General features: G+C 33.3%; 2 protein-coding genes and 1 pseudogene across 6 annotated transcripts; 1 reads left to right on the forward strand and 2 right to left on the reverse strand.

Annotated features, from left to right (window-relative positions):
• The first annotated feature begins 5,020 nt into the window (after window positions 1–5,020).
• Window positions 5,021–6,442, forward strand: LOC111379478 (annotated as a pseudogene).
• Window positions 6,443–12,673: 6,231 nt separating this feature from the next.
• Window positions 12,674–13,819, reverse strand: LOC111379479 (stellacyanin-like). Its single transcript, XM_023002852.1, has 2 exons — window positions 13,660–13,819; window positions 12,674–12,990 (listed from the first exon to the last, which is right to left on the reverse strand). The coding sequence occupies exons 1-2, from the start codon at window positions 13,817–13,819 to the stop codon at window positions 12,674–12,676; spliced, it is 477 nt and encodes a 158-aa protein (XP_022858620.1).
• A 2,120-nt stretch (window positions 13,820–15,939) lies between these two features.
• Window positions 15,940–24,108, reverse strand: LOC111379486 (protein TPX2). Of its 5 annotated transcripts, none has more exons than XM_023002864.1 (18): window positions 23,690–24,104; window positions 22,396–22,563; window positions 22,129–22,209; window positions 21,731–21,884; window positions 19,567–19,663; window positions 19,253–19,303; window positions 18,844–18,941; window positions 18,661–18,736; window positions 18,515–18,577; window positions 18,328–18,414; window positions 17,924–17,982; window positions 17,490–17,568; window positions 17,348–17,413; window positions 17,195–17,257; window positions 16,811–16,888; window positions 16,658–16,702; window positions 16,442–16,545; window positions 15,940–16,359 (listed from the first exon to the last, which is right to left on the reverse strand). In XM_023002864.1, the coding sequence occupies exons 1-18, from the start codon at window positions 23,889–23,891 to the stop codon at window positions 16,341–16,343; spliced, it is 1,590 nt and encodes a 529-aa protein (XP_022858632.1). In that variant the 5' UTR covers window positions 23,892–24,104; the 3' UTR covers window positions 15,940–16,340. The 5 variants fall into 5 exon arrangements, with proteins under 5 accessions (XP_022858632.1, XP_022858629.1, XP_022858630.1 ...); XM_023002861.1 differs by having other exon boundaries at window positions 22,129–22,218; window positions 22,384–22,563; XM_023002862.1 differs by having other exon boundaries at window positions 19,573–19,663; window positions 22,129–22,218; window positions 22,384–22,563; window positions 23,690–24,103.
• Between the last annotated feature and the right edge of the window lie 253 nt (window positions 24,109–24,361).

Here is a 24,361-nt window from a genome sequence, read left to right on the forward strand (position 1 = left end):
CATACATTAAACTTCCAATGGCTGAGGCATACGGAATACTAGCCATGAAGTTTCTTTCGTCTTCTGTTTTCGGAGACTGGTTGTTTGATAGACGAAAGTGATTAGCCAATGGCGTGCTAACTGCCTTTGCATTGTTCATGTTGAACCTCTGCAAAACTTAACTAATGTACTTGGCTTGGGATAACTGCAAAGTGCCTTTTTGCTTGTCCCTACAAATTCTCATCCCTAGAATTTGTTTAGCTGGATCCAAGTCCTTCATTTCGAATTCTGTTGACAGTTGCTTCTTTAATTTCTGAGTTTTGTTTATGTCTGGTCCCGCTACTAACATGTCGTCAACATAAAGTAGAAAAATAATGTAGCTGGACTCCAACCTCTTAAAATAGCAACAATGGTCAGCATTGCACTTGTAGTAGCCATTTTTCTGCATAAATCCATCAAACTTCTTGTACCACTGTCTCGGAGCTTATTTTAAGCCATACAAGCTTTTCTTCAATTTACACACGAGCTTCTCTTTTCCTTTGATTGAGAAACCCTCTGGTTGCTGCATATATATCTCCTCCTCTAGGTCACCATGGAGAAAGGCAGTTTTCACATCTAACTGCTCTAAGTGCAACCCCTCTGCTGCAACAATACTCAAGACTGATCGAATTGTTATCAGCTTTACTACTGGAGAATAAATCTCTGTGTAGTCAATTCCTTCTTTTTGTTGAAAGCCTTTGACCACTAATCTCGCATTGTATCGCTTTGATCCGTCATGTTCCTCCTTAACTCAATAGACCCATTTATTGTGTAGGGCTTTCTTTTCTGCAGGCAACTCAACTAGCTCCCACCTTTGATTAGAGATAAGAGACGTTATCTCATCTTTCATTCCAAGCTCCCACTTAATTGCATCCTCTCCCTGACATGCCTCATCATAGTATTCAGGTTCACCGGCATCAGTAAGTAACAAATAATTTATGTATTTTCTGTTTGGAACATGTGGTCGGGAAGATCTTCTTGGAATAGGAGTTGGAGGTAGTCTCTGCAACAGCTTCCTCTGGCTGAGGACTTTCATCTATCTGCTTTGACATACTACTACTTGGAGTATCATCCAACTCAACATATGTTGGATTATCATGTATGTCACTAGACTGCGATGTATCTCTATCCTTGTACATCACCCTTTCATTGGATATGACATCCCGACTTTTGATGACCTTTTTGATCTTATCATCCTAAAAGCGATACCCGAACTCATCTCCACCATGTCCAATGAATGTACACTTTAGTGATTTGGGGTCAAACTTACCCCTAGCTTGATCACTAATATGTACATATGTGACACAACCAAAAACTTTCAAATGAGAAAGTTTTATTTCTTTTCTGCTCCATACTTCATCCGGTATCATGTACTCCAAAGCCACTGATGGCCCGCGATTGATTAAGTATGCTGCTGTGTTGATAGCTTCAGCCCAAAATTGTTTAGGCAAGCCAGCATGTAACCGCATGCTTCTGGCTCTCTCTGTCAAAGTCCGGTTAATTCGTTCGACCACACCATTTTGTTGTGGTGTTCCTGGCAACGTCCTTTCCAGTTTGATACCACTCTGGTAACAAAACTTTTTGAAATTAGTATGTTCGTACTCTCCGCCACTATCTGATCTCAATTTCTTTACTCACAAACCTGTTTCATTCTCCACCATAGCTTTCCACTTCTTGAACATCTCGAACATTTTGGATTTGTGTCTCAAGAAGTAGTCCCATACTTTTCTGGAGTGATCATTGATGAAAGTCACAAAATAAGACTTTCCGCCAATAGATGGAACTGCAGCTAGTCCCCAGACATCTGTGTGGACTAACTCTAGCTTTTCCTGCTTTGGAGTTCTGCCACACTTGTTGAAACTCACTCGCTTCTGCTTCCCTAATATGTAACTCTCACATAGGTCTGCATCAATAGATTGAAGTCCTGGTTGTTTCCCTTTGTCATGCATGTACTTGAGTCCTTTCTGACTCATATGCCCCAGTCTCTGGTGCCATAGATTCGGATCTTCATTTGAATCAACAACTGCAATTATTCCGCAAGCACTCGTTGTGGTGTAAAGAGTACCATTTTTCTTGCCTCGTGCTATGGTCATTGCACCCCTGGAAACCTTCCAAATATCACCGTTGAAGGTTGTGACGTAACCCTCATTTGATAGTTGGCCCACAGATATCAAGTTCTTCCTCAAGTCTGGAATATGTCTAACATCCTTCAATTTCCATACAGATCCATTAAGCTTGATCTGTACTTCGCCTTTGCCGACTACGTCACAAGGTTGATTATCACCATGATACACTTTTCCAAGATTGCCTAGCTCATAACTCGTAAAGAGTTCTCTGTTTGAAGTAGCATGAAAAGATGCTCCAGAATCTATTACCCAGTATTCTGCTTTGCTTTCCAAAGAGCATATCAAAGTATCATCAGATTCTTCTGCTACAACATTGGCCTCATTTTTGTTTTCATTTTCTTTCTTGGAAACTTAACATTGATTTTTGTAGTGTCCGATCTTGCCACAATTCCAACATTCAACAACTTTTGATTTGTTGGAATTCTTTGGATTTCTAGATTTTGATCTACCAAACCTTGACTTGCCCTTGTAATGCTCTTTACCTCTGTTTAAACTTCTGCCTCTGCTCTCCATGTTCAAAGCGGCTCCAAAAGTGGAAACACCTTCTGACTGTCTTCGTATTTCCTCGGTCAGGATCATATTCACGACATCTTCAAATTTCAATTTGGACTTTCCGGCAGAGCTACTAATTGCTGTAACTGTGCCATTCCAACTCTCAGGCAGCTGCCCGAGAATCAATAAAGCTCGAACCTCATCACTGAACGTGATTTCAACTATGTTTAACTGGTCCGTCACTTCATTGAACACATTTAGATGTTCTCCAAATCTTTCGCCTTCTGCCATTTTCATAGTAAATAGTTTTTTGATTAAATGAACTTTGTTTGCTGTAGATGGTTGTTCATACATGCTAGACAGAGCCGCCATGAGAGATGCCGTCGTCTTCTCATTTTTTATGTTGAAAGCGACTGACTTTGATAATGTCAGCCTTATTGCGCCAAGAGCCTTTCGGTCAAGTAATTCCCACTCGTAGTCGGTCATGTCCTCCGGCTTTACGTGAAGTGGTTTATACAGGCCCTTCTGGTACAAATAGTCCTCCATTTGCATCTTCCAAAATCCAAAGTTTGTGCCATCAAACTTATCGATTTTGAATATCTTCTCGTCTGTTTCCATTCCTCCCACTTAAATTCTGGATCTCTGATACCAATTGTTAGGAAATTAGACCGCTACTAATTCCGCCAGGATTAGTGGGACGCAAAATAATTTGAACTGAGAAGAAATAAATGTAGCAAAAAAATAATAAGTGCAAGTGACACAAGAATTTACGTGGTTTGGCAATCGTGCCTACGTCCACAAACCCACACCAATTCTTTTACTGTATCAACAAGAGAATAAAAGGAATACAACAAATACACTCGCTGTATTTTATTTGCCTACGCAAAGACAATTTCTCATTTTTCTCTCCTTAATTTTCTACACAAACGAAAGCCTAACTACTTCTCACTTTGTGTTTTGCTCACTATCTCTCGTGTTTTCACTCTACACGATTTTCTTGCACTTCTCTTTTGCTCATGTTTTGGCACACATCTCCCTTTGCTTTGGCCCCAATTTATAGTGAAAAATCTCACCATTCTCATAAATGCATCTCTATTATTTTTCAACAAAATTGGCTTTCATTAAATGCATGGCCCAAAGTCTTTAAAATATTGTGGTTGGCGGCTGCATGGCTGCAAAAAATATTTCCATCCACATTGCTTTTTCAACATTTGCAGCCAGCATTTGAAAACAATTGTCTGACACCATTGAAATTGTGAAGCCTAACATTTAGGCTCCATATTTTTCAACAATAACCTTATCAGAACTGCTGCAAGGGAGAATAGATGTTGAAACTGCTGAGGAATGGTGCATAGCCCTCTCTGAAGTCTTCAAATGAAATTCCTAAAACCGTGCAAGTTATTTCAATGTACCTAATCAATCTGCTGGATCAGAAAGCTAAAATCAGGCTTGCTCACTCGAAAGTCTGGTTGCTGAGGAGTGCTTCTTTTCGGAAGCAATAGTGAAGGTGCTTCAAGAATCTGAAAGATGCAGATATATCACAAAATGATTAATTAATATAATACAGAAGTCAAAATCGCCAATATCTGAACAAGTTACTGACTTTTCTATTTAGTGGAAGAGCTTTGAATCTATGAATAGCTGAAGTCATATTCTCAGCTTCTTTTCTAGCTTTTGGCCTGAAAATCAATCGATGAAACAGAGCATCCCAGAGCTTGTAAGAAGAAAATCCTTCTTCAACAATACAAAGGCAGAAGTGCAGTTGGATTCTATCGTCTTAACTGACCTTATTCTTTGTCCCCTACGTGCTGTTTCAAGATCAGGTTCTCTAGGAATAGTGATCCTCGAATTAGCGTGCATCATATTTCCATTGACAGTAGCAACCTATAAAATCATTTGAAAGAACTCAAATCCACAAGAAAACACGGAACGAAATGTCTTGTCATTGTCCCCTTTCCTCTGCTAATTCCATGCCAGGGTTAATTAGATTATGCAATAGATCATTGAAGCTGCAATTTGTACATTGCTAGAGCTTCCTTTCAATAGACTTTGGCAATATTCAAGTTTAACAAGCATTTAGACTTGTTAAAAACAATTCAATATTGAATGGTATTTTCTTTAGTTGCAAAAATGATGCCTCATTTCCACAAAACTTTTTGTGTCAAATCTTAGAATATGATCTGCCTGGCCTATATGATGATATATATTTTTGGTTGAGTTTTTATATTTACACTTATTGGGAAAAAAAATTCAGAAAGATTGTTGGAATCTGATTTTAAGTTGTTTGCTAAGTGGTCATTAATTAAGAATGCTTACTTAGGTGTTTAAGGTTTGTTAATTAATTTATTAAATTAAGTTGCAGCTAGGGAATGTATAATGAAGTCATGGGCTACTCTTGCATTACTTTGGCCATTGAGGATGAAGTAGAGGATCTCGAGAAGGCAGGCATCACTTTTACCCGAATTGACGAGGCTGCATTGAGAGAAGGCTTGCGCCTTAGGAAGTCCGAGCATGCTTTCTACTTGGATTGGGCCGTCCACTCTTTCAGAATAACCAATGCTGGTGTTCAAGATACGACCCACGTAAATCCTTGCACTTCCTTGTCCTCGATACCACGTGCTATAGCTTCTGTTTGTTGACTGGATAATATTCCTTCATTTCCAACAGATTCACACCCACATGTGCTACTCCAACTTCAATATTATCACCCACTCTATTATTGACATGGACGGTGATGTGATCACCATTGAGAACTCTCATTCTGATGAGAAGCTCCTTTCAATTTTTCACGAGGGAGTGAAGTACAGTGCTAGAATTCGCCCAGGTGTTTACGATATCCACTTTGTAGAGAAAGTGGCACAATGATGGGCTTGAAGTAATTAGTTGTTGGGCTAATTGGGCCGGATCTTGTAATTAAATTGGAGACTTACTGTTTCACTTTGCCAGAAGACCATGAGCTGCTGGAACACTTTTTTTCTCTTATGATAAATGGATACTGCCAGATTTCGCTAAGTGTCAACTTACCTACCATTGGATGGCATAATTCTAGAGGCTTCATATTAAATGGCACTAGGTTTTGTACGTAACTACAGAATTCAGATTCACTCTCTCTCACCTCACGAACTCTCTGCCTCTCGTCTCTCTCGGTGGTCAATTTTTTGCACTCCAAAAATTTAGCCTGTTGATGAGAAATTAATCCAATCTTGTATAGTTAATCTTGAGTGATTTAACAAGGTGCATTGGTGTTATTCTTGAGTGAATGTCATTGTCGAATGTATAGAAGCTTGTGTTGAAATAATCTTGAGTGATTGTTGTATAGGCTTCGATTCATCATTCTTGAGTGAATGTTGTACGGTTTATAAGGCTTAATTTTTGGGGGAAATCTTGTGTGATTTCGGTTGAGTGCTATGAAGATTGTACCGGACATATTTGATTCCATTGATATAGTGATTTCTTCCGTTTGACGAAGCTCAAAAGGGGATTAGGAACCCCGGTTCCGAACCTCTTGCCTTAGGGCGAAAATATTGTCTTCTTTGCGTTTTTTTTTTATGTCTCTTTCATTTGTAGTTTATTATTTCATATTTTTGTGAAATAAAAGGGCTGATTTTCTTGCACTTCTTGTAACACACTCGTCCAGAATACCATCAACAGAATAAATTGCTGACAGAATTAACAAGATGCTTGCAGTGCTCAAAACCAACATCTTGTGGGTTAACCCCGACTGTGGTCTCAAGACTCGCAAGTACACTGAAGTAAAGTTGGCCCTACAGAAGCAACTTCGGGCACAACTTGTCACTGACAAGTGAGCAGTTAGGATGATGTTTATTGGATGGGCAATATATAAATGAAAATTTTTCTTCGATTTATTACAATGATGTGTTTTGTCTATTTGGTATGGATTAAAAAAATTATATCAATTTCATGTAAGCCCAGAAAGTCTTTTTTAATTTGTGGTTGGTTTGGTAAATTGCTATACAAATAAAAAAAAACTGCGAAAAAAATAAATTTAAATGACCTACGACAACGTTCAAAAAACAATGCAAATGAGGGTTTTGGCAACGTTAAATGAACTTTGCGAAAAACAGCATTTGTAACGTTCAATGAACGTTGCCAAAACCCTCATTTGCAACGTTCAAAGAACGTTACCAAAACCTTAATTTGCAACGGTATTTGAACGTTGTCAAAACTCTTCCCTCTACGGCAACGTCGAAACTTACAATAGACGCCTGAACGTTGTCATAGGTCTTTGACAACAAATTTTAACCGTTGCGAAAGGTGATTTTTGGTGTAATGTCACAAAGAAGTCGAGTTATTGATGTATTTCATCTTAGGAATTTTAGGATAATTTATATCCTAGTTCTACCAACTCAAATAATCCATCCCATTTTAAAATAATTTTTAAAACATAAATAATAGTTGGTGATAGTCATGTACACAAGGTCTTATAATAAGAAATATATGAAAAATAAGCACAAGCAATATCATTCGATTACAAGTTACAAATCAACACAATTTCAAGCATAATCTTCTCATTGACCGGCAATGCTATCCAATTAAGTAAAACATAAACCCAATTTTTTTTTAATATCTTTTTTCAAAATTTTCAACCTTCTAATGTTTTTGGATTTTTTAAATAATGGAAAGATTAAAACAAGCACGCAGTTGACTCGCAATCTGTCCCAACTTAAAGTATCATTTTTTCAACGTAAGCACAAAATTTAGTTTAAGGAAGCATAACAATGCTCCACGTAATATGTAATATGTATCGTTATTACTTATATGGTTATAAATAAACCAATTCAAAATTACTTAGCTCATTATCATATACTTTATTTAATTAATTAGAAATTCAGATTATAATATATGAAGAAATTATGATGCATAAGGTGCACAAACATCATGTAATCTTAATTAAATCAGATAAATGTAATTAAAATAAAGTACTGAAAATGCTCAGCACAATAAACATGAATCAAATGCTAAACTAGAAGTATTTCTCTGATACTAAAATGGTAGCTAAATTATGGAACATAAATAACTAAGCGGAAGCTGTAAATCGTACCTTCAGCTACAGCTTTTAGATTCGAAAGTCCGTATGTAATGAAAAGTTGTAAATTGAAGACAATTCAATTAATTTATTCAGTTTCTGTTTGGTTTTGCTAAAAATCATATTTTTAATATATTTTAATAAAAACTGATGAAATATATAGTTGAAAATTTTATAAAAATTGTAGACTCATGAAATATATAATTAAAATTAATTATTGGCTCTAACTAAATTATTTATCGAGTTTTTAGCTAAACCAAACATACTCAAGACCTAAATCCGTTCATCGATGAAGAATCACAGACTCTATAGATTAGAAAACTCTTTATTACTTATGTATTTTTTTTACCTTGTATCTTCTTCCCATCAAAGAAAATACAGTTTGATAGGCCTCTTAAATCATGTACGTACAACTTCGAAAAAAGAAAGCACGTTGATAGCGATTAGGAACGTAGTTCATTAATAGACTACATTAGCGTTAAGAGACGAATTTCACATCGAATTAGTAGAAAAACAACAACCAACATATAATGTATTGTTTAAAGATGTTAATCTTTTAAAATGGAATCTCAAATGTTAATATGGGTGTCAAAGTTCATTAAACTCAAATAAACAATTCAGTTCGATTAAAACTCAAATGAGACTTGTTCTTGAGATTAGTATATTTAAACGAGTCATCATCTTGTGCGAACATGATAAGGTATTAATAGAACATTGAATAAGTATAAAAACACCAATATATAGAGTATAGGACTACTCCTCTCGCTAAAGTTGACATTTTATTATAGAACCACAAGTCTTAATAATTAATTTAACATTTAATATTAGACAAGTTTCTAACATAAAATACATCACATAACTTTCTTTTACTGATTTAACGTCATCATAATTCAATTAACAATGTTTTTTCTGAAAATTTTAAAAATAAAAATAAAATTCACAATGACAAAAAATAAAAGAAAGAAAGAATATTACAGCATAGCATGAAAATAGGAGGTTCTCTTCTCTCTCTCTCTCAATGTATAACTTTTGAGAAATAAGCATTTATTGTGATTTTGTAAATGTGAAAAAATTATACATTGAGAAATAATCGGACAACCCACGAGGTGCTGACAGTGAAGCTTAGAAAAGATGTACATGTGGGGACAATATTGATATCAAACCATTCATCTTTTATTCTCCATATGTACTCTTTTCACTTGTTCAACATGAAATGAATAATTCATTTCAAAAGCATTGAGCGAAAACCCCGCTGACCAATGAAAATGCTAGAAAAATTAATTATACCAACAGTTTATAATTTTTTGACTATTATTTTAAAACTTCTATCCTTCTCATAAATTACAAAGACATTTTTCTAAAAGATGACATAGGAGATATTAAGGTATTAAAATTATAAGATATTCGAAAAAAAAAATTATTTTATGTGTGCGCATAGTTTTTTGAAATGTCACTATCGATCTACTACTATGAACAAACATAGCTCCTTCCTACATAGATGTGTGTATGCATGTCGAGTTAGGTAATTCAAAATAAATAAATAAATAAATGAAAAAAGATGTATCTATTATGTTTCAAATTCAAACATAAAAATGGCATCCGACACCAATAATGGCATTGTGTTCAACAAAATGTCTTGAAAAATTAAAAATAGTAAAATCTTATCAGGAAAAAAAAAAAAAAAAGAGTAATATTTTGGTTGTCTAAAATATAAACCAATATATTTTTTCATATATAAAAAGTTCCAAAAAGCTAAATCAAAGGCATGAAAGGATGCTCTGCTGCGTGTTAGAGTATCTCCACTGATTGTGTAAATTGATATTTTTAAAATTATTTTTGCATCCTCATTTACATTTCGATGAATCTAAATTCAGATTCTGTTTTAACGAAAAGATCTAAATTTACTTTTTGCCTCTTATGGAAGTAAAGCATTTTCTATTGAAAAATGTAATTTGCATCTCCTTTGCATATCTGATATCTCCATGGAGAGGTTTTCGGTGACATTAGAAATTTAAATCTCTATTTTACACCATCATTAGGGATGCTTTTAGTGCACATGCATTTTTCATTTTCATATATTATATAATTCTTGGAATTATTAATTAGAAAAACATAATTAAAGTAACTTGTGCAAGACTGACTTTATTCTAGGATCCTAAAAGAAGCCCACTTGACCAAATTGAGTGAAAGTTAAAATTATTATTGCATTCCACCCTTTTCAAATCCTTAAAGATAAATCTGTCTTTTAACCCTTTCACAAAAGAATTCAAATTCAAAAGAGGTAAATTCGAAGAAGTTTCAGGAAGGAGATTTCAATCGAAACCCTTGTAATAATTAGTACTACAGATTAAACATAAATACATAAAAATAATATTTAATTTATTATTGTTGTTGAAGAATTGAAGAATAATTATTTAAAATGAAGTGAATTCAATTTCTAAAACCATGACAAATTATGGCTTTCATGATTTCAATCAACTACATACAAATTACAAAAATGTATTGTAGAACTGTTGTCTTAATTATGAATTGAGATAATAGGAAATCTTGGTGATTTTCCTATCATTTTCCATATAAACTTAGAAACAAAAAGACACACGTAGATTTTGGAGCTAAAATTTCGAGGTAAAATTAGGTAATAATGAAAGGAGAAATTCAGATCTATCGCTTCTCGCCTTGTCGCTATCTGTCTCAATAATAATATAGAATATTTCGAATTTAATATTTATATCTTTTAACACTAAATTTTGAATAGGATGTCTCACCAACCTTTTTCCCTTCATCCTTTGAAAATAAACCCCTCGTTATTAATGAGGATGTTGACTGTTGAAGTTCTAGTTTATCTTCCTCGTTGTTTCTTCAAGCCACCGACAGATCTTCCTAATACGGTTCTGAATTTTAGAATTTACTTAAAAATTATTTTTGTTTTCATTAAATAACAGTTGTTTTAGGTTAGGACCACTAAAACCCAACATTTTCCTTAATTTATGTCCAAGTTGATCGATGATATATACAGAATTATTATCCTTCCATACAGAGAAGATAATTCTCCATCGTCACATAAAAATAAGTCTGTTTCTTTTTCATATAGATTAAAAAAATATAATTAAAAATATAAATTTTCTAATATACCACTGCATTACATAATAATTTAAATAAGAGTATTTCATATTTGTTAATAACAAGATATGTTAACTAAGAATATATTAGAAAATTTAAAATCGATTATATTTTTAATAAAAAAAAATATATATGCTGTAATAAAAAAAAATAATAATGCCAATTCGATAAATTTCTTATGGCTTAGTCCAAATATATATGTATCTTCAAGATGATCCAAAAAGAAAAATTTTAATATGAAATGTAAAATTTAGAAGTCATGTAACCTTCAGAGAATGCTAAAAGGTCAAATGCCCGGCAAATTCTCAGCTATCAGCGTAATTTCACTCATTAACAGTAAACAAGCTAAAACCGCACCGTAAAAATTTTAGTAGAGATAGTCATATATATTTATTTATCTACTTATAATTGCATCGATATGTGACAATAGAATTTTTGTGGAAAAGCAGGGTCAATGATAGGATTTTTTGACACACATATACTTGACAAATTTTTATTGACAGTTAAAAAAATAAACAAAAAACTGTCAAGTCGGTCCTTGAAAAAAGGCCCTATCATTGAGCCCGTTTCTTCTGCTTAACTCGTGACAATTAAGGATTTGGTCAAAGTGTGTAACTGATAATGTAGGGTTTATATGTCCTCCTGTGATGTCATTAAATTTAGCTTCCATTTGGCAATTGATGTTGGCCATGAAAGCTGTCGCCGGACAAAGTGTCATTCCTAGTATTTTCATCAAATTTAGAATGTAAGGAGTGACAATGAAGCTTGAATGGGTGATTTAAGTGCTCTATATATTGGGAATTAAAAAAGATACTATAAATTGAATTCAAGATTTTGTCGAGGTTTGGTATTATTGTTCTTACAAGATAATTAATCGATTTGATAAATAATCAGTTAAGTATACGGTAACATTTGCTTTAGAATTACTATATGATTCAAAATCAATATCGACATATGGCGAACAAAAATGATTTATTGTTTTACATATAACAATTATTCAAACGAGCATTGATTAGAATGATATTTTTTTATCTTATTATAATCATTGTTATAGTATTGGAAAATATATTTTTACTTCTATAACAACATACATATCATATCAAATATTTTTTTAAAAATATTATTCATATAATTATTTTAACATTATAAAATTAATATCTATTAATATAAATGGCGGAAAGATCCATTACCTTTGTAATATCAATAAAAAGAAGTATATTAATTAAGGCTGAAATTGGTATTATAATTGTAGATTATTCGAAACTTTAAAAGCATAATGCTGTTAGATTGTAAAGATTTTTCTATAATTAATTTTTTCTTAAATTTACCAAGCACCTAACTAACTTTTGATCGTTTGATAATCACGAGTTGGGCTCTAAAATCAATCACAATTTGAACCTTAAATATACAGTTTGGAGATTGATTAACGGAGAGTTTATTATGTTATATCTTTCTACTACATGAATCTTGCGAACTATTTTGTTGGGACATCATACGACACTTCATGTAGGTATGTGCTCGATTAAATATAAGTTCCCTCTTCGTAATGCAATGGGTAGAAGTACATTAATAAAAGAAGTATTAACTAGAATTTTAGACGATAGTTGTATTTTTGTACAAATCATATATTCACTCGCAAAATATTTTTTGAAGGTCATGAAATATGATTTTTTCTATTTCATTTGCAACTTACTTTTTTTTTTTTAACTCATTTAACATCGCCATAATTCAATTAACAATTTTTTTAAAAATTTTAAAATAAATATAAATAAAATTTACTAAATATCAATTCAGAATTCAACAAAAAAAAAAAAAAAGGAAAAGAAAGAATGGCATAACATGAAAATTAAGAAGTTGGGTCTGTCTCTTATTAAGCCATCATCATCCTGAAGAAAGCCATTGATGCCAGCATCCACGCACAAGATTTCCATGGAGAGACTTTATCTGCTGCAGAAACCGGGCTTGGAGCCGGAGCTTGTACTTCTGCAGAAACAGTAATGGCAAGCTTCATTCCGTTCGCACAGTGCTTCCCGACCCCGCAAATGTACCACTTTCTTCCCGGCGTAGCTAGGGTGATCACATCAGATCCACTAGTTAGAGCCTCACTTTCAGCTGGTGCCATGCATTGCTGGAAAGCAGTTCCATTTACTCTGTGAACGTTGTGAGTTTTATCTGTGTACTTGAAAACTGCAGCAGAAAAATAGGTTAAAATCCGTAGAATTATATAAAATGTAAAATTAACAAGAATTTTATCAATTCTGAAAAAGAATAAGGTTTGTTACAAAAGATTAAATTGGACCAAAGTGATTTTAAAATTGCATAGAGATGCTATGATTAAGATGATAATTGATCTCACCACAAAAGATTTGCAGAAATGCAGGTAGAAAAGGAAATATCTGCGATTAGAAATATTGTAGATTGACGAAAACAGGCTAAAAAAACTAGTATTTCCTCAATAATTGGGAAAAATGGAGTTACTTTTTCCGACAAGAACTCTCCTCCAAAGTTTTTAGTCTAATGTTATTCAATCATGCTATGCATCCAAGCTCAAAGTCATACTCAAATATAGATGGAACATGTGTGGATGCATAATTAGACAGTTTGAAAAATTAAAACAAAAATATCCAATCATTTTCTGACACATCAGTCTGTATCTTTACTCCCCCATTTTTAACCCCGGACAAGTCACTTATTCAATGTTATTTTGTGAACTCACAACTTGAAATAACACTTTGATAAAGACCGACTCAAACGATAATATGTTACTATCCATACTAAAAATAAGTTGATGTATAAACCAATATTAAGTTTAAATAAGTAAAAACTAAAAAGGAATATAAAAATGCAGAAGCATACTAAGTTTATCTCCAACGACAAACTGTTTTCCCTCAGCCCACTTCTGATAATCGAAGTCGAGTTTCCAACCAGCATCATCTCCAACTACATATTCGATCGCTAAAGCTGAAGAAGCAACTATCGCGACGAAAAATGCAATCAAGAAAATTGTTGAAGACATTTTAGAACTTAGTTTGATGCAATAGAAACCTTGCTTAAACTGCTTATAATTTGCCTATATTTTGCCTGTGCAGGATGGATGCTTTTATGGTTCAGCTGGCCTTGATTTATATAGTTGTATATAGAGCTCTCGAAAATGATGAACCAGCCGGCTAAACGCGGCATTGCTCGCTCTAGTAGTAGTAATAAACTAATAATCCAAAACATGTATAAATGAGTGAATTTTCCAAATGGTCACTGAACTTTGCAAAAGTTTTTCCAGGACTTTGCAAGGTTTCTCCTCGGAAATCTTGTGCAAAGTTTAGTGACCATTTAAGTGATTTTTAAAGTTTAATGACACCTTGAAAACTTTTTACAAAATTTAGTGACCATTTGAACAATTCACTCTGTATAAATAGATAGAGTTGAGAGTCGTACCAAGCACCATTGTATATCCTAAAGCTTAGGTTATTGCGCTATTAGAGTGAAAATACATTTATTTATTTATTTAAATTTAATTTTCGAAAATTTTAATTTCTTAAAAATAAATAATTTTATTTATTTATACTTGTTAACTTATGTCGAAAGATTATATGGGACTCGGTCAAAAAAGAGAGTGAAACCTCTGAGTTATGTGGGATTTGTTTGGTATTGGCCGAATAAGGCAGCAAATTAGGAAGCTAATCAAGATTCCATTTGGCAGCAGATGTTGGAAATGAAAGCCGTCGCCTGGTAAACTTCCTTCAAAATTAGGATCCATTCAAAATAAATCTAAAACAAACATTTTTATTTAAAATCAATAATGTGTATGTTGTTTCAAGACTGACATTTGTTTGGTAAAACTTTTTTCAGATTTTAAGCAGGTTAAATTTTGCACACGTTTGGCCCCCATTTTTCCAAATTAAAATGGGTGGAATAGTATTTTTTTTTTTAAAATGAGTGGTTAAAAAAGAAAGAAAGGTTTTCGGTTTATGTATAATATTATTTTATAGAAAATTGTGTGATTAAAATAGAAAAGAGAAAAATGAAATTTAATTTGATGGGGTCAAACGAGGGCTTTACTTTTAACCACACATTTTACTGAACCCAAGACATTTATCTACTATTTAAATACACATTTCATGAGATTAATCAACTTATAATTTGAAAAAGTTTTGTCAAATTGGAGCTAGATAAAGGAAAGTGCATTGAGGATCGATAGTCAACGTAAAATTTTGTAACGTCTATTATGTGAATCTTACAAAATAATGTTAACGTATCTTGTACTAACAACACGCTGCATTAATCTCTGATCAAGTAAAAAGTGGACAATGCTTTGCCCATTTTTCATGACCATTATTTGGGATTTAAACAGTGAATTTTAGGAAAATGTGTCATGAAAAGATAAGGAAAATTTTAGGATTTATGTGCAAAATATTGTGTAATATTTGGTTGAAAATAAGCATATAAAAACTAAAGATTTAATAGTTGTCAAACATGAACTTAAAAGTAAAAACTTTCTCGAATCGCATTCACACATGTTACAATGTGCAATCTAGTTTTTGTTTACATAGGTGTGTGAGGTCTCAAAGGATGTATATATGTTTGATAAGTAAATTAAATTGCATTGGTTTAAAACTTAAATAAGATTTTAAGTTATTATCGCAAAATTAAATTGCATTGGTTTAAAATTTAAATAAGATTTTAAGTTATTATTGGTGAATTAGCCTCGATTTGGTCTTACATTTAATTGCACTACCAAAAAAATAAAAAATAAAAATCCCCACACATCCAACGACCAAAAAACATGGTTGCTAAAGGTTATTTCCTAGTCGCTGAAGACCTTTAGCAACCAAAAAGTTGTGGTCGTTGAGTGATCGCTAATCCACCATCAGTGAAGGCCTTCAACGACCAAATATTGGCGGCTAAAGAGTTCGATTTTGGTGGGCTGATAAAACTCTAAAGATTGGTTGATTCACCATCAGTGAACATCATTATCTACCTATACAATGTTGTCACAATATATAACTTCCAACAACCAACATGTAATAGCTAAAGGGCTTCAATTTGGCCACTAATAATGGTTTAATGTTGGTTGACCAACCAAACTTTGGGGTCAGTAAACCAATTAGAATAAAATACTTTCACAATGACAATCAATAATTGGATGGTGAAGATAATGAAAACCATTTCTCAATGACCAAGAGTTGGCAAATGATGCCGAACAGAACTATGTAACGACACAGCTAATCATTGTTGTATATGGAACACGGGTATATTGACTGTACAACTTTAACCTACAACAGTTTTATTGTCAATCAAATAAACAATCTGTGACAATATCAGCATTTTGGGATGTAACAAAATTGACTTTCACACTTCATAGTTGATGAACTTTCATATCTTGTATGCATGCATGCAAAAGAGCCTGATACGAGATGTTTTAAGAAGTTTTATGTACTTGTCAATATCCAATATTGACGTTGCAACTTCATTAGAATGGAAGAGGTTGAAGGTTGACGGCCACCACGAATATCATATGAGAAAAAATTGCTTTTTTACTCTTAGCGAATGCCCATACCCCTGTTGGCAATTCAGAATCGATTTTATATATATATTTGTGCATTCTAATTGAATATAAACATAAAGAGAACAAATCAAATACCTGTTAATCCCAGAAACAGGACCAGCTTCCTTTCTCCCATCAGGGCCGCTTGGAATCTGCTTCCCTCCAAAGGAGGTTAGTTTTTGTTTCACTACTAGTTTTATCTGTTAAAGACGCAAGAGAAACAGCTTATAACTATGACTGGTGAGATTAAAAAAATTCACACAAGAGACTCGACCACTTCATTAAGGCTATTAGAGTACAAGAATATGTTACCTCACGTTCTTGCTGGAAGGAACTCCATCTATTCTCTTTTGAACCCTTGTGACAAAAAATAAATACTCAATCAAGAACGTCAAAATGAAGTACCTCGTATTCTTTAAATGTTAAGTAATAATGAATTTATGAATAAGAACGAATAAATGGAACCTTAATAGGTATGCTGTTGTATGGCAATGGCACTTTTGTCTGTGAACCAGCAGTTGGTTGGTTAGATGCCAGAGAGAGCTAGTTCAAAACAGAGGGAAGTTGGTCAGATGCCAGAGAGAGCTAGTTCAAAACAGAGGGAAGAAGTGTCACCAGAAGCCCAATCATTCAATGATTTAATTGCTTAGAGCATAACAAGAAGTGTTCGTGGATGCACTTGATAGTTGCAAAATTAAGGAGCGTAGAACTGCACCTCTTCTTGTTTGTGCCAAACGATTACAAAAATAGAGGTAGGGTTCATAGTTCTTTAATACAATTTCAAGCACAGCACTGATGGAGAGATCATTACGACGATCTATGAAGTACATAGGTAGTTATCAAATTTACCTTGTTTAAGAGTTCAATTGGTGGGTTATGTTGAACCCTTTTCTCTGTTTGGAAATTAAATTCCTGTGGTAAAGGCAAAAACCTATACTGATTATGGTGTTCTAGAATTATCAGTTCGAAAAGCACTAGAATCAAGTTTCAAATGCTAACTACCATTGGCACTGTAATTTCCTTCTTATAATTTCGGAAAACTCCAATATCTCCTTTGCTTGACAGTATCTGCATGACGCAAAAGTTGTATTCACTATCTGGAGGACATAATGTTACCACAAACAAAAGATATTGAAAAAGTTACCTTTTGATTAAGAGGGAGAGCTTTAAAGCCATAAGAAGACTCAAGCCCTTCCGGCCGTAAAGCATCCATCAGATTCGACCTAATGAAGAGACAAACTATCCCACTTAATGCACTATTGTACCCATTAACCCAAAGGCAGAATTAAACAGAACTCAAATATCTGCAAGGACTAGAAAGGACTATAGGACCCAGAAGACGTTTGGTAAGCAAGCATAATTTATAAAGTTGAAACCAAAACTCCCTGGCTTAACCATGGATGTACCTAAAAGAGGTGAATGAAAAATACATAATATTGGAGGGTAATAGGACAGTGAAAGGATGTCATTTTAACAATCAAAGTGCCACAAATTTGTACAAAAAATATTGACACACTAATGATCACACAACATAAAAATTGCTAAACAAAGACAGAAGGTTTGTTAAAGCATTATTACCTTCTGGATTCTACGTTTGCGGATTCCATGCATGAATTCGCATTAGGTTCATGCAAGGCCTGCAACAAGACAAAGTTTAACATATCAATGATAAAACAAATTAATAGAACATTTTCCCAACTACCATTGACATTATTATTTTATATCATATTTAGAGCCAATTCACCACCAAGCAACCCCAAACCAAAACGACAGCTTAGTTAATGATTATTCTTCCATCAAATCCACCCTCTTCCCTCTCTGGGAATGGACTGCACACTCCAAACTTGTGAAGCATATTTGAGAACATGTTAATTACAAGATAGTCATTAATGTTTTGAAATGAATGGGAAATAATGGATGAGTTTTTTTTTTCATGATTTTTTGGAGCACAATTGTAATATATAAAGTATCAGAGACATAACCTTATCAGAACTGCTGCAAGGGAGAATGGATGTTGAAACTGCTGAGGAATGGTGCATAGCCCTCTCTGAAGTCTTCAAATGAAATTCCTGAAACCAGTATAATGGAGGAAAAATTCAGCCATGCAAGTTATTTCAATGTACCATAATCAATCTGCTGGATTGGAAAGCTAATGTCAGGCTCACTCACTTGAAAGTCTGGCAACTGAGGAGTGCTTCTTTTCGGAAGCAACAGTGAAGGTGCTTCAAGAATCTGAAAGATGCAGATATATCTAAAAATGATTAATTAATATAATACAGAAGTCAAAATCGTCAATATCTGAACAGGTTACTGACTTTTCTATTTAATGGAAGAGCTTTGAATCCATGAATAGCTGAAGTCATATTCTCAGCTTCTTTTCTAGCTTTTGGCCTGAAAATCAATCGATCAAACAGGGCATCCCAGAGCTAGTAAGAAGAAAATCCTTCTTTGACAATAAAAAAGCAGAAGTGCAGCTGGATTCTGTCGTCTTAACTGACCTTATTCTTTGTGCCCTATGTGCTGTTTCAAGATCAGGTTCTCTAGGAATAGTGATCCTCGAATTAGCCTGCATCATATTTCCATTGACAGTAGCAACCTGTAAAATCATTTGAAAGAACTCAGATCCACAAGAAAACATGGAACAAAATGTCTTGTCATTGTCCCCTTTCCTCTGGTAATTCCATGCCAAGGTTAATTAGATGACGCATTAGATCATTATAGCTGCAATTTGTACATTGCTAGAGCTTCCTTTCAACAGACTTTGGCAGTATGCAAGTTTAACAAACAACATTGTCTCTGAATATTAGGGATATGACAGATGCCCTTACAGAGAATTCTTCTGTTACCCAAATATAGATTCTCTTATTTGACAAAACTGAGTCATGCTTACAGAAGTAAGTGGCTTACCTGCTTAGGTGCCTTATGAACAAAACTAGTTTGCTGAACTGCACCCACAACCTGTCACATAGAGATATTCAGAAGCGTTACATGGGAATAGAAATTACAAAAATATTATTAAATAACCATGTATCCACTCCGAACACACGTGAAAAACTGAAGAAAATAAATAAGAAAACGATTATAGCCCCAACTTCTAAGAAATTTTGTCATATCACTGGGTAGCTCCCATAATATGGCATTCAGTTTTTCTGAGGTTCAAAAGGCAGGCCATAGAACAATGCCAACCTCATAACAAGCCACATTTTAAAAAAAGGATAAACCTGAACCTTCCGCAGGTGACCTCCCTCAAGCTTTTGTCTTTTAGCAGCTTGATTCTCAATCCCGCAAGGGTGACCCTCCACAAAAGACTTCTTTGACCTAGCAATCAGAAAACCATATTCAGTAACACACGTATCCGTGTCATGCTACATGCAAATTTCCCACGATTGTGGTCCCCCCACGTGATTCACAAGGTGTTCATTTCTTCTCATATAAAGGCAAAAGTTGATAGATTAATAGAACCTAGATACACATTAGCAAAAAAAAATACTAATTTCTGATGAGTCTCATTCTCTTGATACCATTTTAATCTTGATATTTAGTTTATTTCTTTGAATTTTGGAAAGTTTGTGCTTTCGTATTGTTTTATAGGTCAGGTGAATTGGTGTGAATGATGCAAAACTTGGAGAAAAGAACGAATTTGGAGAAAAGAGTGATGTTGACATGAATCAAGGAGAAGTTGATGTTGATTAAGTAACACTCAATGATTGGAAGCTAAATTAAAAGAAAGAAGTGAATAACAATGAAAAATGGTGAAGTACAAAGTTGAAGACTCAATTGCAACTTTTCAATAGTTGATTCAGACCACAAAACGAAAATTGAAGATTGCTAAGAGTCAATCGGATATAATTAAAAGTCAAAAGGGAGTGAAATATGATCAAAATATTTTCACAAAACAATTTTCAACCACACAAGTATAAACCCGACTTTTAGCCAAAGATTAAGACCCATTTTCGACATAATAAACGTTCAAATTGAAAAAATAAAAATAAAATATAAAAAATAAAAGTTCTGGTGAAATTGTAACTCTTTGAATTATCTTTTCAATGCACTTTTAATTGCCTCAACTAAATATCGGAAGAGAAAGTTACAATAAAAATACTGAAAAATGTGTAGTGCTGAATTTTTCCCAAAAGTGGGTGCCTAAAAAATGAAAGATTTGCGGAGCCCAGGAGACCAGTCTGGGCATTGTACCGAATAAAATTATAGTTTTTCAAGTTCAATTTATCTTTCAAAAGCCCAATTTTAATTCAACTCATCCAAGGATTTCAAGAAGGCATAATTACTAATCTAGAGGCCAGTTTTCAAGCACAATTGAACTGGGCAATAATAAAAAAATCAAGGAGAAATTAAGAACATCGCAAAGGAGATTAGAGATCTACCAAAATTAGTTTTTCTATTCTCTTCTCTATGTTGTTTTATTTGAACTTGATTATTTCTATGGCTTTAGTAATGAACTAAACATTTAATCTAGGGTTTGATATAACCAAAACTTGAAAATATGGTTTGATTTTATTATAATTAATTCTTTAAGATTTTCCAATCATGTTTATTCGTGTTATTTATTCTTAATACTTTCAATTGATTGGCCACTAATTGAATGATTGGATGCTTGTCATTTTGACACTCAAGAAAGCAAAATTTAGGCATGATCATAAAATAACATAACCTACGAAATTATAAGATTTGAGAGGAAGTGTAATTCCTTTGAAGCACGTTCCACATAAGAATCACGAACTTGATAATTTCTAGATTTTAACTCAAAATAGAGATCTTGGAATTGAAATATATGAATAATTTTTACTCGGCACTCAAAAGAGAGTAGAATTAAATTAGGGTTTTTGCTTATAAACTTGAAAAAATTGATTAGAAATAATTATATAATTAAAAACCATATTTGATAGTTAAGTAAAATCATAACCCTAGGCTTTCTCAGCTTGATTATTCTTCTAACTTTCATTTATTTGTCGAATTCGTCACCACATTCATCACGTTAACTTAGTTAATACTATTGATTCCAAATTTCATTCATCTAAATAAAATAAGAGTTACACAATTATAGTACTTGGTAGAAATTAAATATCAATCCCTATGGCTTCGACATTCTAACTTCATTATTATATTACAAAACTTGACACCGTACACTTACAATATAATTATGTTAAATAAAACGAGTAACAAGTTTTTATCAATTTCAACAAAGAAAATGCCAATGACATTTGATTGCACAAAATTCAAATGTTTTACTTACAAGATTAACTTTTAAAATAATAATAATAAACATGAACAAACACAAAGCACAAGGTCGTCAATATTTTTAAAGCATTCTAAGCTTTTTAAAATAAAAATCCAACCAATAATAAAGAATTCGAAAAAATTGGTCACCTGAAGTCACCAGCTTGGAGAGGTCGATTTTGCTTGGCCAATTGACTCACTGTTGGCTTCATAAGAGTTGAGATCCTTGGGAACGATTGCTTCACTGGTAATTTTGTTTTAGTACTTGAAGTATTATTCACCATATCGTTGTAAAAGTTCAACCCTGCATAGATATAGCATTGCAAGTACAAATGGGCAGAACGTTAGGAAAACAAAAACCTAAATTCTAGATGCAAATAAGATAGTATATCCTAGCTCTATTATAAAATACAGAGCATCAAGTTTAATGCAGAATATAAAACAAAGTAGAAGGCAGAATGGATTAAGATAGAATGAAGATTGAAGAGCATGGAAACAAAATTGAATGTTGTTGTTTCAAAAATAAATCATCATAAAGGAAACAACACCTGAGGGTAATTTCTCTAATAGATTCTGAAACATTTGCACGCTATTAACTTGCAAATTTGTGGAATTTGGTCCATCTTTTCCTTCATTTTCTTCAAGAAAAAATAAAATGACAAAGTGAGTGAATGGGTTAAAGATTTTGTATGTAGTAGCCATAATTTTTATAAGTAAATATGTTGAGTATAAATAGTAATTATCTATCATCAGGTTGAAAATATATTTCAATGCTCTAATGCTTTTACAGAAGCTTATTTAACCTTGAACTTCACCTTGTCCATATGCTACACAATTCATGTCTAAAGCAGAAATTTCTTGGTGAGCTTCAATATCAGTTTTGCTATCCGATAATTTCATGATTTCCACATCTTTAGGTTTTGGGGAGGTATTAATACTCTCCAATGCGATGTCTTCTCTTTGAACTAACCTTGCCACAAAAGCTGGAACAGAAATCACCAAGGCAATGTGAATTCAAGGCTATAAAACAACAAATCGTGGAGAAAATTAGCAAGCATGAGAAACACAGAGTGACAGTTCACCACAATTACAGCATTTTGACATCCCCACGTCCAATAAGTATATCACATTTTGGCCATCCAGATATTATTATGTTCTCCACAGAAGCATGACAACTAAATTGCTGTTGGAAATATTTTCCAGAAAGTATATTACAATTGTTTTCGGATAGGTATAAAAAAAATTTATCTTTCTCAGAGAAACATAAAATGAAAAAAAATAAAACTACTAAACCGAAAAAATTTCAAAGACAAGTGACGAGGATAATGTCATAGCAAGGTATAAGAACCAACACACCATTCAACAAAATAATGATAGTAATAAATTTAAGCTTCAAAATTTGTTCCAAACTCTCTGGCATTGTGAACGCACTAATTTCTAAAATCTAAGGCGCAAAAGAAAAAAAATTTACACATTGCAAAATACAAATATGTCGCTCGTAGTACCTCGATCTTCACAGATCATAAAAATTTTGGCACTCGTCAAGAATACGAAAAAACTACTTTCTCACATTTCGAGAAAAAACTTCACATATTTTGACTATCATTATGCTGCTTGTAATACTTTCATCTCCAAATATTGCCTAATATTAAGATACACAAAACCAAACTTCATATAACTAACTTATGCTAGTAGGAACTCAGAGCATGTTTGGCTAAGCTTAAAAAGTTTTATTATAAGTAAATTTAAACATAAACAGCCTTTTATATCTGTCAAAATTGAAAATAAGTGTGTATCTTCTAATAATAAGTAACTTCTTTTACTTGAAACAGAATTAATATCATATGTAAAATCTTCCAAAACCAAAAACTATTTTTAAGCTTTACAAAACATGCTCACTTTGTACTTATTCTCTCACGATTGAAGAAAACAACATCCTCAGTAGTCTGTACTAATTTTATAAATCATAAACGGAGACAAATGAGGGAACGGAAATGCCAAAGCAAGGTGCAAGTATCAAAACATAACGTACAACACACGATATTAAACTGTTAGATACGAAAATATAAATACTAAAACAAAGTTAAAGAAATTTGATAGAAAACATACGAGAAGGCGGATAGCTTCCGGCAGACTGGAACCAGAGCTCGGCATATCGAGTCTCGGCCAGTGACTCGGCTCTGCTGAAGTCGAAGAACCGAGCCGCGTCGAACTCGTAGTCAAAATCAATCTCATTGTCCATAAAACTCCCTTCCATTTCCTCATCCATAACATTACTGTTATTACCATCCTCCATCATTTCTTCTTCCATTATCTTCTCGCCCTCCAATGCGCGTCTGCAAAGAAGATTTCTCTTTCTTTCTCGAAAATAATCGATGACGGAAAAAGCGGAGAATTAAAGCGAAAATGGCCGTTTTCTTGATTCTTGAAATGCGAGAGGAATGGAATGAGAAATGGAAAAAATAAATAAATAAATAAATAAAATGGCGTACGATAGAGACGGGCTATTGTGTGTACGTTGACAGAAGAGAAGGGGTTGAGAGGCGGATCCGAAAATTTGAATAGAGGATCCGACTGCAGAGATAACGTTAGCATTTAATTTTTGCATTTTTGGTCACCAACCTATTCAATGAGTAACATATGAATTAATCTATTTGTACAGTAAATTTGTAAAATGAGTTTGATAATGTGTAAAGCGTAAAGATCCTCACCATTGAATATAAAAATAGTTTTTCATATCAATGAATATTATGCTTGCCAACTCACACATTGTCAAATTTA

Source organism: Olea europaea, unplaced genomic scaffold (assembly GCF_002742605.1).
Source record: "Olea europaea var. sylvestris unplaced genomic scaffold, O_europaea_v1 scaffold1995, whole genome shotgun sequence".
Lineage (NCBI taxonomy): Eukaryota > Viridiplantae > Streptophyta > Magnoliopsida > Lamiales > Oleaceae > Olea > Olea europaea.

Bases quoted from the DNA above. Each gene is read 5' to 3' on its own strand.
- LOC111379486 (XM_023002861.1), bottom strand. From the start codon at position 23,891: ATGGAAGAAGAAATGATGGAGGATGGTAATAACAGTAATGTTATGGAT. The intron at 21,885-22,128 runs GTGTTGTTTCCT...ATATCTATGCAG, and splicing joins ATTAGAGAAATTACCCTCAG to GGTTGAACTTTTACAACGAT. The intron at 17,569-17,923 runs GTAATAATGCTT...TCTCTTCATTAG, and splicing joins GCAAACGTAGAATCCAGAAG to GTCGAATCTGATGGATGCTT.
- LOC111379479 (XM_023002852.1), bottom strand. From the start codon at position 13,819: ATGTCTTCAACAATTTTCTTGATTGCATTTTTCGTCGCGATAGTTGCT. The intron at 12,991-13,659 runs GTATGCTTCTGC...TTTCTGCTGCAG, and splicing joins TGTCGTTGGAGATAAACTTA to TTTTCAAGTACACAGATAAA.